The 15,404-nt window shown below is 42.7% G+C and overlaps 1 protein-coding gene across 1 annotated transcript; it reads right to left on the bottom strand.

The window, feature by feature from the left end:
• Positions 1-257: 257 nt before the first annotated feature.
• LOC115203978 (uncharacterized) lies at positions 258-6,548 on the bottom strand. Its single transcript, XM_029769120.1, has 6 exons — positions 6,224-6,548; positions 3,930-4,077; positions 3,721-3,773; positions 3,373-3,470; positions 2,995-3,163; positions 258-2,689 (listed from the first exon to the last, which is right to left on the bottom strand). Exons 2-6 carry the CDS (start codon positions 4,066-4,068, stop codon positions 1,235-1,237), a joined length of 1,914 nt encoding a protein of 637 aa, XP_029624980.1. The 5' UTR covers positions 4,069-4,077; positions 6,224-6,548; the 3' UTR covers positions 258-1,234.
• Positions 6,549-15,404: the final 8,856 nt, after the last annotated feature.

Below are 15,404 nucleotides of genomic sequence, written 5' to 3'. Positions count from 1 at the left end.
GTCCAAAGTCAACAGACAGGTGATGCTGTACACACATGTTTCTGAGGAACATACTGGAGTTAGTGTGGGGTTTCACACTGACACTGCCTGGCATCTCAGTCGTGTTACAGCCACAAATAACACATTCTCGCTGTTGTGACCGTTTCAAAGTTCCACCTTGGTTAGGGGTTTGACTAGGCGTAATGAGTTGATGTAGCTGTTAGATTTTGCCATATTTGTACAATACTGTGTCAATATTTGAAGAAAATAAGAAAAAAAACGATCCGAATATTTATTGTGAAATATTTGCCAACATGAAAAGGGTTAAAAGATTCCAACATTACTTGTAGGAAAATAAGAATAGGGAAAAAAGTTTTACAAATATATATACACAGTGGACAAAACATTAAGAACACCTTAATATTGAGTTGCAACCCCCCAAGTTCTTGACACAAACCGGTGAGCCTGGCACCTACTACCATACCCTGTTCAAAGGCACTTTAAATCATGCCCATTCACCCTCTGAATGGCACACATACACAATCTATGTCTCAAGGCTTAAAAATCCTTTAACTGTCTCCTCTTCATCTATACTGATTTAACAAGTGACATCAAAAAGGGACCATAGCTTTCACCTGAATTCACCTGGTCAGTCATTTTTTATGTTTTGTACACTCAGTGTATATAAAAACATTCACATTTTCATAATAAAACTTTTCTTTTACATTTTGTTTGTAGATACTGTAATTGTTCCTCCTCAAAACAGTATGGCTCACAATTCTCAACACCCACAAAATGTACCTTTGCTGTCTAGGTGGTAAACTTGTATAGTTTTGTGACAGTTATTAAACTTTAAAAAGTATTTATTTCAATGCTACTTTATGTTCAAAACAAATCCCAGAGATGAAGGCACAAAAATACTTCATTTTGGATAATAACTTTTCACTCCAGTGCATAATAAATTGTTAGCAATCTTCAAAGGATAAAAACACAGAATATTAAAAGACAATTCATATTCTGTAGTATTTCAAAAGTGCTACAATGTCCTTTGAACTGTGTCTTATAACTGAAACAGTACTTTATATACATGTATATGTGTTATGTGTCAGCGCATTTCTCTATGCAATATTGTATGTACAGTAATGCGTGCTTTTCCAAGCATCCAATGTCAACATTGACATGTTATATCTTTTGCCCAGAGTGCATAATGTTTTCTGTTAGTTAGCAGGATTGTGGGCTTGTTGTTGCATTCTGTTCACGAGGAGCTTGAGATGAGCCGCTTCAACTTCATGAACTCCTCAGGTGTCAGTGGTATCAGAGAGGAAGATGAGGGGTCCGCCATCAAAGCCATCCTAGAGTTTTCCACCATTCCCTGGGATGTGTCTGGACTACAGGCTAGGGATGTGGGGCCTACATCATCCTGCTCCAGAGCCTGACTGCTGGGGTGGATCTTCAAGGGGATTGGCTGGGCTCTGTCCTGTAGATCATGGGGGTGCATGGGATTTGGGTGGTAGGGCCTCCTGGTATTCTCCTGTTTCTCCCAGGGGTACAAGTCCCTGCTGGCCGGGTTACGTAGGATGCTCCCTGACAGCTGAGCCTTGTAGCTGGAGATCTGGTAGGGCACCATGGGGTGGCGGTGACTGGAAGTAGGGGAGGTGGTGGTGGGGCTAGGCAGGTTCCTGTACCTCTCCAGACTCCTCTCCCTCAGATACCCAGAGCTCCTGTCCTGGTCTCTGTGAGGGCTGTGAAAGACCTGGTCAGCATGGTTCGCCATGGTGGGGGAGATGTCTGTTCTGGTCTGTGTCCTCTCCCTTGGCTCTGGTGGTGTTGGACCCTGCAGGGATGGAGCCCCAGGCCGGGAACTAGCAGGCCCACACAGCAGGCCTCCTTTTATCCAGTCTTGGAGAAGCGCCAGCGGGATCTGGATCTCCATCCTTCCCCCTGTCTCTCTGGGGGGACTGGGCAGAGCGCAGCTGAGATTGAGAGGCCCCGGACTGTGCTTGGGGCTTTCTCCCCTACTCTCCCCCCTGGGCCAATCTGGGTATTCTCTTTTCAGGGGTCTAGGGACGTGGACCATGGAGGGGGCACTGGCCTTGCGACTCTGCAGTGGACAGGGGACAGGGGACTCCGTCTTCATGCCTGGGCTGGAGGCTGGAGTCGGGCTGCGGGAGGAACCACCAGAGGAGGAAGTGAGGTCGATGACATAGCCATCTCTGGTTGCCAAGGGGTAGAGGTAGGATCTCTCGGGGGGTGACATCCCCTCCGGCGTCTCACAGCCCTCGTCTTTAGCCATCTCCTTGGTGGGGTAAAGTGGTGAGGGCGTATTCAAGAACTTTGGGGATTTGTTGGAGGGAGGAGGGGCAAAGGACGAAGCAGGCTGACCACCTGAGTCTAGGCAAGCTTTCTTGCAACTGAGGTTGAGTGGCTCATTCCAGTCTGAAGAGCACTTATACCGGTTGGCCAGGAGGCGCAAGCGCTCCAGAGGCTGCTTGGCCCTTTCTGTCTGCCCTTGAGGGGAGTGGAGATATGGGGGTTGGGGTCTGGGGTGGCTGCTGGGGTGGCTGAGTGGGTCAGAGGTGGCTGGGTGGGTCAGAGGTGGGTGGACATAGGGGGGCAGAGCGAGGTGGCCAGGGTGGTGATAGTTTGGATGGTAGTGTGCAGGCATAGGGATGATCCTCACTCTGGAGTCTGTCAGGAAATGATGGGGGTTCTGAGAGGAGGAAATACCAATAATGAGTCAGTCAATGAATTTAAATGTGTGTGTGCGCATGTGTGTCTTTTTTCTCACTAATTGGTCTTTTTACTAATCAAATCAGCTCTGACAAAGATCTAATGTGAAAAAATCTGATGTTATTAGTCAAAAGAACAATTAGTGGGGGAAAAAATCTGAAGTGGGCTGCATGTGTAAATGCAGCCTTTGTGTCTTTGTATTCATCTGTGTGCGGGCACTTGTCAGTGTGTGTGCATACATGCTTATGTATGTGTGCATGTGTGTATGTTTGCTTGTTAGTGTACCTGTTGCTGGGAGGTCTGGAGAGCGCCATATGTCATGCTACGTTTGGCTGTCCTGGGGCACTCTTCCTCCTCACCGAGACTACTGTAATGTAAACGCTTCTGCTGGTGCCGTGGCAGGACCTCCATGTAGTTTTCTCCTCTTACATGACACTCATATGCCAGAAGCAGCCTACGGCAACACAAAGGCCATTTTTGAAACTGCACCACTTAAAACATACCCCGCGCACACATCACTTCACACTTATACTGTATATTCAAGATATCTGTGTCAAAGACATGCAAGCACACAGCCATATGCACAACCGCACACGTCTATGCACACATACACGCACAGACACGCATGCACATAAGATGTATGATACGTTTTCTTCGACATACTTCTCATAGTGTCTACGGGTGCAGGTGGCTGCGCTGGTGCTTCTGGGGTTTCCTCCCAGGATGTTGTAAACTTGCTTCCACAGCTGCTGGGTCGTTACCTTGTAGAAATTCAGCTTCATTTTAACATTGTGTCGTTGTGTACGTGTAACAAAAACATACATGAGATGTGGCCCCCATTACAATAGTTCTAAAACTGGTGAGAGGGTGATGAGGAAAGTTTCCTTTAAAAGAACTTTACAGGATGTTCGGTTAACTCTGGGGTTTGACTTGGAATATGAATTCCTCACACCTATTTTTATCGAAAAACTGAAACCTAATACGTGTTAGAAATGATTGATATTATTTTACCTGGAGGTAGCCGCCCAAGCTTTTCACAGTCTTGTACATCATGAACAGATCGACTAGAAACATAAAACATATATACAGAATATCAGCTATACATTGTCTGAGAGATGTCAACAATTATTGTGTGTGAGTGCATGCACTGTGTGTGTGTGTGTGTGTGTGTGTGTGTGTGTGTGTGCGCGCCTATGTTTCTCTGCTTACAGTACACTCACTCTGTTTGAAGCCCAGGTGTGGTATTCTCTCTATGGGTGTATCTCTCTTCTTCATGTACAGATAGAGGTCTTTGAGGAAGGTCTCCTCTCCCATCTCTTTCTCCTGTTCTGAGGGTCTCTCCTCCTGCGCATGGGCCATGATGTCTGCCTGTGAACACACACGATGCAACCACACCATTACCACAACGTTTACACAACATCCTGAAGAAGACAACAGCATCATGTTGTTCATGCATTTCTGACGTTCATAATTAACATTTTTTATAATAGCCAAACAGTATTTTACAATAATTTATCACACATACACAGGTGGGTCCCCAAGCGAGATCTTTAAAGCACGTTTTCTGCAGTTCCACACATTTTGCCATAGGGTTTACAAGTTTAGATAACTGGCTAGACTAACTTATCAATCTAAAAATTGTTAGCTGACATGGCTATTCAAGTGATTGTTAGTGACTGACAAAACAAGAGACAAACTGCTGACGGACAACCAAATTCTACTATTCTAACCCGCAACAGTAAGTTGAAACCCCGACTGAGTTCCTTTGGGTCGGGGAGCGACCGCTCATGTCGCTTATGCCCGGATCCGTCTGTACACATACTGTACACAACATATTTATTTACAATGCACATAAAACATATTTGACCGTGGCTTGACTGCAAATCAAACAATGAGTTTGACTGATGAACGGACAAATAAAGCGACATGTTTGACTACTGTATGCATTTCAACCGGTCTTTAAGGGCCCACAGTCTCTTGATTGACTGCCAATCGGTGTTCCCAAATATAACTAATTGATGATGATGACTAAGGTTGTTTGACTGATCACTCAACCATGTTTGTCCCTGGCACAGTGGTACCAGTGTCAACACCCAGGCTGTCACAATCGGCAAACATTGCCACTGAGCTGACTGTGGTCACGGCATAGATCAGAGGCTTGATCAATGCAGTCACTGTTTCCTATACTTTGAACTGTTGTGTATTGTTTTCTATTGGAGAGGACAGACCAATCATAGACTAGGGGTGCATTCAGTGAGGTGAAGCGTTCACAACATTGCAGATAGAAATCCAACAAATAAACCCAATATTATTCCCTATTTTGCTTACTGGTAAATCATGTTATACACAATACTTTTCTATCTAAATGTTGTGTAACTTTTCACCCTCCTGAAAAGACCCCTGAATAAGTGCCAGATGTGCCCTGCCGAGCTAGGAGAGTGGTGAAGAGTCAGAGACGGAATATGGCACAGTCTCACACTTGGTCCTGTGAGACGTGTACATATCTTTGGGCTAATTTATTGCTCAACATGTCATTGAGATCCAATATATAGTATAGAATATATATTTTAAATATGTGTTTCATGTTTCTGTCATGTTTTTCATATGCTGTTTCAGGCGTTGATGAATCTACTATAAATCTCTGAGAGATCTGTCTTGTAAAAAATATTGTGCTTGTTTTATTATTTCATTAAAGATTCTGTTATTATCTATGCATAGTCACTTTAATAACTCAACCTACATGTACATATTTCCTCAATTACCTCGACTAACCGGTGCCCCCGCACATTGACTCTGTTCCGGTAGCCACTGTAGCGTTTCACTTGTTGTATTCGGCGTATGTGACAAATAACATTTGATTTTATTTGATGATGGATATTTCAATTTCACTCTGTGTTCATGAATACAACCACAAACTGCAATTTGTTTCTGAGACACCACACAGTTTGAGAGCAATCTGGAACGACGCCATCACTCCATGTGTGTTGACTACTTCAATAGTAGTCTCCTTAGGCAGATGGGTTGTCTCCCACAATGTGAACAATCTTCCAGCATACGTTGTTCTGTTACACAGTGCCGCTGCCCTAGGTCTGGGTTTTCCAAAACTACTTCAATAGCTACAAGAAATTCAATGCGAAGACGTGAACCACATTTGACCACATTATTTAAAAACTTGTAAAGAAAAAAACACTATTATCCTATTCATGATTGGAATTGGCTTTCAATAGGGAAAATAGTTTCTTCCACTTTGGGCATTTTTTCCAAATTAAATTCCATATCCCCTTTTTGTATTGAATAATTGTATGACATTTAATGGAAATTTGACCCTAAATCACACAAGAATATGGAGATACCGTCAGTACCAAGAATATTATCAGTAGCTCCAACATTTGACCACATCAATGCCTCCTCTCAGCTATGAAGACTTAGGAATTGGGAAGAAACCAAGATGATATCAGAACCACCAACCAAGCTGTATGAGAGTAACACTAGAGCATTTAGTGGTGGTGCTCACCTGTGATTTCAGAGACAGAATAGAGGTGGCTAGGTCTCAGTCCTCCACACCAGGCTGCAGCGCATCCACAGGCTCTATAGATCAGTGTTTTAGATCTGCAGATTGGTAGCTTCAATACAGTCTCCACTCCTGTCTCTGTAGTCTTCTCCCGTTTTCCACAGTATTGTCACCTCTCCCTGTCACACACATACTAACACACACCTGTCCTGTGCCTCTGAATGACACCAAGGTCCAACGCTCTTGGGGAGGTGAATTCCCAAAGTTCTTCCTGCTATGTGTTGGAAGTCAGACCAGTCCAACCTGTTCATGGTAGCATGCCAAAGGCTTGGCATCAGAATAGTCCACAGAATTAGGTAGAATTTTTTTTTTTTAAATGCTGAGAGAAAGGTCTTTTGTTCACCATTGGTGATGATGACAGCCATTCACTCATGCATAATTATTATTTGTTTTTTCGTCAATGCCTTTTACCTGTGTTGATGATGCTTACGTTAGTAGATGGTGAGATGTAAACAGATTTTAGGCAAGTATGTGGCCCTTTGCCCAGTAGAAACCAGAACTAACATCAAATCAAATCGACGTTGATTTGTCACGTGCGCCGAATACAACAACTGTGTAATGCTTACTTACAAGCCCTAACCAACAGTGCAATTTTTAAGTAAAAAAATGGTTTTAGGTGAACAATAGATAAGTAAGGAAATAAAAAGCAACAGTAAAAAGACAGTGAATAATTGTTTTAAAAAATTTTTTATTTCACCTTTATTTAACCAGCTAGGCCAGTTGAGAACAAGTTCTCATTTACAACTGCGACCTGGACAAGATAAAGCAAAGCAGTGCGACAAAAACAACAACACAGAGTTACACATAAACAAACGTACAGTCAACAACACAATAGAAAAATCTATATACAGTGTGTGCAAATGTATGAAGAGTAGGGAGGTAAGGCAATGAATAGGTCATGGAGGCAAAATAATTAAAATTTAGCATTAACACTGGAGTGATAGATGTGCAGATGATGACGTGCAAGTAGGGGTGCAAAAGAGCAAGAAGATAAGGGTGTGCTATATACAGATGGGCTGTGTACAGGTGCAGTGATCGGTAAGCTGCTCTGACAGCTGATGCTTAAAGTTAGAGAGGGAGATAATAGTCTCCAGCCTCAGTGATTTTTGTAATTTGTTCCAGTAATTGGCAGCAGAGAACTGGAAGGAAAGGCGGCCAAAGGAAGTGTTGGCTTTGGGGGTGACCAGTGAAATATACCTGCTGGAGCGCGTGCTATGGGTGGGTGTTGCTATGGTGACCAGTGAGCTGAGATAAGGCGGGGCTTTACCTAGCATAGACTTATAGATGACCTGGAGGCAGTGGGTTTGGCGACGAATATGTAGTGAGAGCCAGCCAACGAGAGCATACAGGCGGGAGGGTGCGGGCAGCAATCGGTTGAAGAGCATTACTTGCATTTAAAAGCAGTTGGAGGCCTCGGAAGGAGTTTTGCATGGCATTGAAGCTCGTTTGGAGGTTTGTTAGCACAGGGTCCAAAGAAGGGCCAGATGTATACAGAATGGTGTCATCTGCGTAGAGGTGGATCAGAGAATCACCAGCAGCAAGAGCAACATCATTGATATTTACATTTAAGTCATTTAGCAGACGCTCTTATCCAGAGCGACTTACAAATTGGTGCATTCACCTTATGATATCCAGTGGAACAACCACTTTACAATAGTGCATCTAAATCTTTTAAGGGGGGGTTAGAAGGATTACTTTATCCTATCCCAGGTATTCCTTAAAGAGGTGGGGTTTCAGGTGTCTCTGGAAGGTGGTGATTGACTCCGCTGTCCTGGCGTCGTGAGGGAGCTTGTTCCACCATTGGGGTGCCAGAGCAGCGAACAGTTTTGACTGGGCTGAGCGGGAACTGTGCTTCCTCAGAGGTAGGGAGGCGAGCAGGCCAGAGGTGGATGATATATACAGAGAAAAGAGTCGGCCCGAGAATTGAACCCTGTGGCACCCCCATAGAGACTGCCATAGGTCCGGACAACAGGCCCTCCGATTTGACACACTGAACTCTATCTGAGAAGTAGTTGGTGAACCAGGCGAGGCAGTAATTTGAGAAGCCAAGGCTATTGAGTCTGCCGATAAGAATGTGATGATTGAGAGAATCAAAAGCCTTGGCCAGGTTGATGAAGACGGCTGGACAGTACTGTCTTTTATTGATGGTTGTTATGATATCGTTTAGCGTGGCTGTGGTGCACCCATGACCAGCTCGGAAACCAGATTGCATAGTGGAGAAGGTACGGTGGGATTCGAAATGGTTTGTTAAAACTTCATAAGCCTAGGCGTCCCGCTAGCGGGACAACTTCCAGTGAATCTGGAGGGCGCGCAATTCAAATAAATAATCATAAATATTATGGATATTAAACATTTAGGTACATACAAGTGTCTTATATTTACAGTAGCTATTACAGCGAAAGCATGCCATGCGATGGTTTGAGGACAGCACCCCACATCAAAATATTTTTCCACCGGCACAGGTTTCATAAATTCACAAATAACGATTAAATATTCACTTACTTTTTGAAAATCTTCCTCTGATTTGTCATCCAAAGGGTCCCATCTTTAACATGTAGGTTCATTTTGTTAGATAAAATCCTTCTTTGTATCCCAAAAAGTCTGTTTAGTTGGCGCCGTCGGTTTGAGTAATCCACTCGTTCAACATGCAAAGAAAGGAGTCTGAAAATCTACCCCTAAACTTTGTTTCAACAAGTCAAAATACGTTTCTATTTATTCCTCAGATACCCTAAAATGTAATCAAACTATAATATTTCTTACGGAAATAAGTATGTTCAATAGGAAACTGATTTTAGCAGGTGCGTCTTGTCTTCTCGGTTCGCACAAACACGGATTTCCAAGACTGTGTCCCTGGACTAAAACTGTTATTTTTTATTCGTTATTCAAGTTTCAAGCCAGAAACCTTGAACATAGACTGCCGACACCCAGTGGAAGCCATAGGAATTGCATCCTGTGAGGTAGAATTGAGTATGCCCTTATACTGGCCATTGGAAGAGCATGGTCTCTCAACAACAACAAAACATCTGGTTGGATTTTCTTTGGATTTTCTCCTACCATATCTATTGTGTTATACTCTCCTACATTATTTTTTAACATTTCTACAATCTTCAAAGTGTTTTCTTTCCAATGGTAATAATTATATGCATATCCTGACTTCAGGGCCTGAGTAACAGGCAGTTTACTTTGGGCACGTCATTCAGACAGGAAGTGGCGAAAAAGGGGCCTTCGAAAATTTGCATAATGTTGTCTGGATGTTGTCTGAAAGTTGTCTTAAAGTTGTTTAGTATTCTTTATATTTTGATTGTTAAAACACAAACCTCCATCTTAAAACAAACCATATGTCAAATGGATTATTTATTTTACGGTCCTATACGTTTTACAGGAGCCCAGCCCATATGTGATTACAAGAAATTGGTACATAGGCTACAGTCCGTATATTGCAACATCTAACACAATCACAGTTTATAGTTACAATTCAGATACAGAATTCATAATGTTTTACCAATATAATATATTGTCAGTGAAAACAAAAATATCCTAAGTTTTAAGAATCTCTCTCAATGAAACTGTTTTGATGCTGCAAGTCTTGATTTCAGGTGGGCCTTCACAAATAAAGGCAAACAAAGGAAAGGAGGGGTGCTCAACAACAATGACAAAAATCAGGAGCAGGATTTACCAAGAAAAACTTCCAAAAGGACTCGAGGTAGAAAGTTGGAGCGCTCAACAAAAAAAGCAGAGATTGATTTATTTTAGCTCACTTTAATCCATTGTATAAGATGCAAACAGGTGACTAAGGTTCTGACGTCAAGCTGACGTCTTCCTCAGAGTGGCAACCCTTGAATTTCAATGCAATAAAAGTGAATTGTGTGACTGCCTGTTGACCTAATGTGAGATACTGTAACCTGCTGTCTTATATGCTCCTCAACCTAGTCATTAACACCAGGAATACAGGTAGTGTCACATTCTGAACGCTGTTTACCCTCATTGACATATTCCGATGATGGAAATCTACAGTTAGATCAGATGTGTCAAGATTATTTTTGTTTTTTTATTGTATACGTTTGATTCCATTTTCACACCTTTTCTTGCCATAGATTTTGAGGTGTCACATTGCAAGGCTGTACAGAGGTGTTGACAGCCTCATTTCCAACCATCCAACTATGAGACCAAGCGAGTGCAGCAGTGCAAATCTACATGTAGTTCAGCAAGCAATCTCAGTCAGAAGAGCGTGGTGCCAACAACACCGAGGCTCATGGGTTCGATTCTCGCTGGAGCCACACATACAAAAGATTTATTTCACGCATGGCTGTAAATCGCGTTGGATTAAAGCATCTGCTAATCAAATCAAATATGTTATTATTACATTTGTGCAACCATTGGTGGAAAAATACTGAATCAAGATAAAAATCACAACTTGAATGGACTACAATAGGGGACAACCAAACAATAAAGGTTAAGGGTAACCTATGAAGGGCTTCAGGTTTAAAAAATGTGCAACGGAAAACAAACAATTGTTACAGGAAAATAACTTCTAAATACGAGGTTTACCGGTATTTATAGAGGTTCTCATCTCTCGTTTCATGGTGGGCATAGACACATGTAGCCTACATCATGGATGGGGGTTTTAAGCAGATCCAAAGCATGGCTAAAATAATGTAGGCCTGGCTACAATACATAGAATATAAAGGAATGTCAGCTCACTGTTTTACCTTGAGCAAAGCACTTCCCCATAATTGCTCTTCTAAGTCACTCCGGACAAGAGTGTCTGTTAAATTACTAAAATGAATGTAGTATACGCAGATTTGACCTTTAAGGTTCGCTACCTCTGCTTTTGCTCAGATTGGGATTATTATGATTTTTTATTGGGAAATGTATACCTAATATTTCACACCACTATCAAATTTGTGAACATTGGTAATAAATGACTAACTACTAATAACACTGTTATTGGGCTACGGATAGGATGAGACCATGAGAGAAACTTAAGAACAAAGTGCAATAAGGGATGACAAAATTGAAAATGACTCCTCATATGTATTAGTATTCATGGTGTAAAGTCTAGATCTTATTCAACTGAATTTTGCTCTGCCCGGAGTTGCCCTGAAGTACCCACTCATGAGCATTTTACCAGTAAACCTATGGTCTCCTGAATAGTTTCAAGTAACCCCCCCCCCCCCAAGGGTCCTAGTACCACTGGTTGGGAACCACTGGATTCGACCAAGATTACATTTATTTTCCTGGAATGTGTATCTCATAAAATGTTGTACTACTTTTGTTCAGATTATAGGTCTAAACGTGATCAGTGAATGTTAAGTTAGAATAGAATCAAGACATGGATTCCTGGATGATATCACATTACGTACTGCTGTTTTTAGCTGAAGTCAGTTGGACCAGGACAAAAACATTCAGTCACACCCTTCTCAGTGACACAGAGGAGATGTAGCAATTATCTCACTATGTCACCTTGACAGGACTAAACAAGCTTTTCCTCTTATTGTTTTAAGCCTGGTGGTTGACTCGCAGCATCTTTGACTTTCAGTAATGATTTGAATCTGACCTGTCCTCTTGTATTTCTGACAGCTTAAATCACCACTGCATGCTAAACCTGGCTGTTATCCACATCCATCTTAAACTTCCCGTGGTTAGCATTTATTTGATTTGATAAGATTGCAAATTCTATCATCTATTTTATTGGAAATGTCACGTCCTGGCCAGTATAAGGGTTAATTGGTATTGTAGTTTGGTCAGGACGTGGCAGAGGGTATTTGTTTTATGTGGTTCAGGGTGGTGTTTTTGTTGTAAGGGCATTTGATTTAGTATTCCGGGGTTTTTGGGCACTGTTTGAGTTTCATGTATTCTATGTTGAGTCTAGTGTGTCTGTTTCTATGTTTGGGTTCATTGGGGTTGGGACTCTCAATTGAAGGCAGGTGTTGTCTATTTGCCTTTGATTGAGAGTCCCATATATGAGGGTGTGTTTGTATTTTGTGGGAGTTTTTGCACTGCGTTAGTTTAGCCTGCAAAACTGTCATTCGTCGTTCTTGTTGTTTTCTTGTTTTCAACATCATTTAAATAAATTAAGATGATGAGCACCAACTCTACTGCATATTGGTCCACATTCTCAGACGCCGATTTCTCTATTTCTTCTGAAGACGAAGAAAGTTGTGACAGGAATTAATTTCAATTGAATGACCTCTGGTAACCGTAATCATGTAATCTACAGACAGCATCTGGTATGTTGCGTGAGTTGGGTTGGGTGACATTTGAAAGAAATACAAACCTATTTCCCCATTTTTGCTTTTTTGCTTTCCCGGCCAAGACTTCCTTGTTCCTATATTGTCAGGTTTTTATTTAATACCTAATCATTCAAGCTCAATGTCTACAAACTGACTTCTAAATTAAGCTTTTTGTTTCTTAATTGAGCTTTTTGTTTCTGCTAGTTTTATACAGTATGAGGGATATATAACCCACTCAAGTCGTCAGACAGTTGTCTTCATTTGACATCAGACTGAACACAAGCATTTCTCCTCCATTTTCTTTGCCAACTATGATAGTATCCCGACTGGGAGTGACAACAGACAGATGGCATGTCTGGTATCATTGCTCAGGAATGTCTGTTCATAGAGGAATTTATTTTTATGAGTGTTGATGGAGAGAATGAAAGCCGAAACTCTGTTGACTGCCTGGATTTGGCTTTTACTCTTGGGAGTTGATAGACGAGAGATAAATATTAAACAAATATGATTAAACAATCAGATGTTTTGTTGAAGACATCTTTAAATTTCAACACTTTCAGTTTGAACTTGTTGAAGGACAGGCTTGCAGAAGAGCTCAGAAGAAAACAATACCATAACATTCTGCAAGCAAATTACACTGCATTCGGAAAGTATTCAGACCCCTTGACTTTTTCTACATTTTGTTACGTTACAGCCTTATTGTAAGGGCTGTTGTGAGAGAGAGTAGACTAAGGTGCAGCGGAGTTAGTGTTCATCATTGAATATTTAATAAAGAAAGAACACTATACAAACAAAACTGACAGCCAAACAGTCCTGTCAAGTGCAAACACTAACAGAAACAATTACCCACAAAACCCAAAGGAAAAACATGCTCCTTATGTGTGACTCCCAATCAGCAACAACGAGCTTCAGCTGTGCCTGATTGGGAGCCACACACGGCCCAAAACAAAGAAATACAAAAACATAGAAAAAGGAACATAGAACGCCCACCCAATGTAACACCCCGGCCTAACCAAAATAAAGAACAAAAACCCCTCTCTATGGCCAGGGCGTTACACTTATTCTAAAATGGATTGAATTGTTTTTTCTCTCCTCAATCTACACACAATACCCCATAATGACAAAGCAAATGTATTTAAATTAAAAAAATATATATTACATTTACATAATCTGGCAACGTGGGGGGCAGCAGGGTGCTACAAAGGAAGGAGCAAGACCTTGGTCAGCTCCAGAGGGCAAGAGAGGCCAAAGTGAGTCAGCACTATGGACAGCTCTACAGGCACCAACTAGGGATGGTGAGTCAACACCAATACTACCCAGTCCAGGTGCTGCAACCAATTGGCACCTCGAATTGGTCCCACCTGTCCCTCAAATCAAATCAAACTTTATTCGACACATGCGCCGAATACAACAGATGCAGACCTTACCGTGAAATGCTTGTGCAGGGGTACATGTTAGTCGAGGTTATTTGTACATGTAGGTAGGGGTGAAGTGACTATGCTTAGATAATAAACAGCGAGTAGCAGCAGTGTAAAAAACAAATGGAGGGGAGGGTGTCAATGTAAATAGTCTGGGTGGCCATTTCATTAATTGTTCAGCAGTCTTATGGCTTGGGGGTAGAAGCTGTTAAGGAGCCTTTAGGTCCGCTTGCCGTGCGGTAGCAGAGAGAACAGTCTATGACTTGGGTGACTGGACTATTTGACAATTCTTTGGGCTATCCTCTGACACCGCCTAGTATATAGGTCCTGGATGGCAGGAAGCTTGGCCCCAGTGATGTACTGGGCCGTACGCACTACCCTCTGTAGCGCCTTACGGTCAGATGCTGAGCAGTTGCTACACCAGGCGGTGATGCAACCTGTCAGGATGCTCTCGATGGTGCAGCTGTAGAACTTTTGATGATCTGGGGACCCATGCCAAATCTTTTCAGTCTCCTGAGGGGGAAAAGGTGTTGTCGTGCCCTCCTCACAACTGTCTTGGTGTGTTTGGACTATGATAGTTCATTGGTGACCCACTCCACTACAGGCCTGTCGATGTTAATGGGGGCCTGTTCGGCCCGACTTTTCCTGTAGTCCACGATCAACTCCTTTGTCTTTCTCACATTGAGGGAGAGGTTGTTGTCCTGGTACCACACTTCCAGGTCTTTGTCTCATCGTTGTCGGTGATCAGGCCTACCACTGTTGTGTCGTCAGCAAATGTATTGATGGTGTTGGAGTCGTGTTTGGCCAAGCAGTTGTGGGTGAACAGGGAGTACAGGAGGGGATTAAGCACAAACCCCTGAGGGGCCCCAGTGTTGAGGATCAGCGTGGCAGAGGTCAGGGAGAGGTTGAAAATGTCAGTGAAGACACTTGACAGTTGGTCCGCGCATGCTTTGAGTACTGTACACGTCCTGGTAATCCGTCTGGCCCTGCAGCTTTGTGAGTGTTTATCTGTTTAAAGGTTTTGTTCACATCGGCAACCGAGAGCGCTATCACACAGTCGTCAAGAACAGCTGGTGCTCTCATGCATGCGTCAGTGTTGCTTGCCTCAAACCGAGCATAAAAGGCATTTAGCTCGTCTGGTAGACTCGCATCACTGGGCAGGTCGCAGCTGGGTTTCCCTTTGTAATCTGTAATAGTTTTCAAGCCCTGCCACATCCGACGAGCATCAGAGCCAGTGTAGTAGGATTCAATCTTAATCCTGTAATGACGCTTTGCCTGTTTGATGGTTAGTCTAAGGTCGTAGCGGGATTTCTTATAAGCATCTGGATTAGTGTCCCGATCCTTGAAAGCGGCAGTTCTAGCCTTTAGCTCGATGTTGATGTTGCCTGTAATCCATGGCTTCTGGTTGGGATATGTATGTACTGTCACTGAGTGGACGACGTCGATGCACTTATTGATGAAGCCGATGACTGA

This window comes from Salmo trutta, chromosome 12 (genome assembly GCF_901001165.1).
Source record: "Salmo trutta chromosome 12, fSalTru1.1, whole genome shotgun sequence".
In the NCBI taxonomy this organism is placed as follows: Eukaryota; Metazoa; Chordata; class Actinopteri; order Salmoniformes; family Salmonidae; genus Salmo; species Salmo trutta.
Note: the sequence above shows the minus strand (reverse complement) of the source record. Positions and strands in the feature narration are given on the sequence as shown.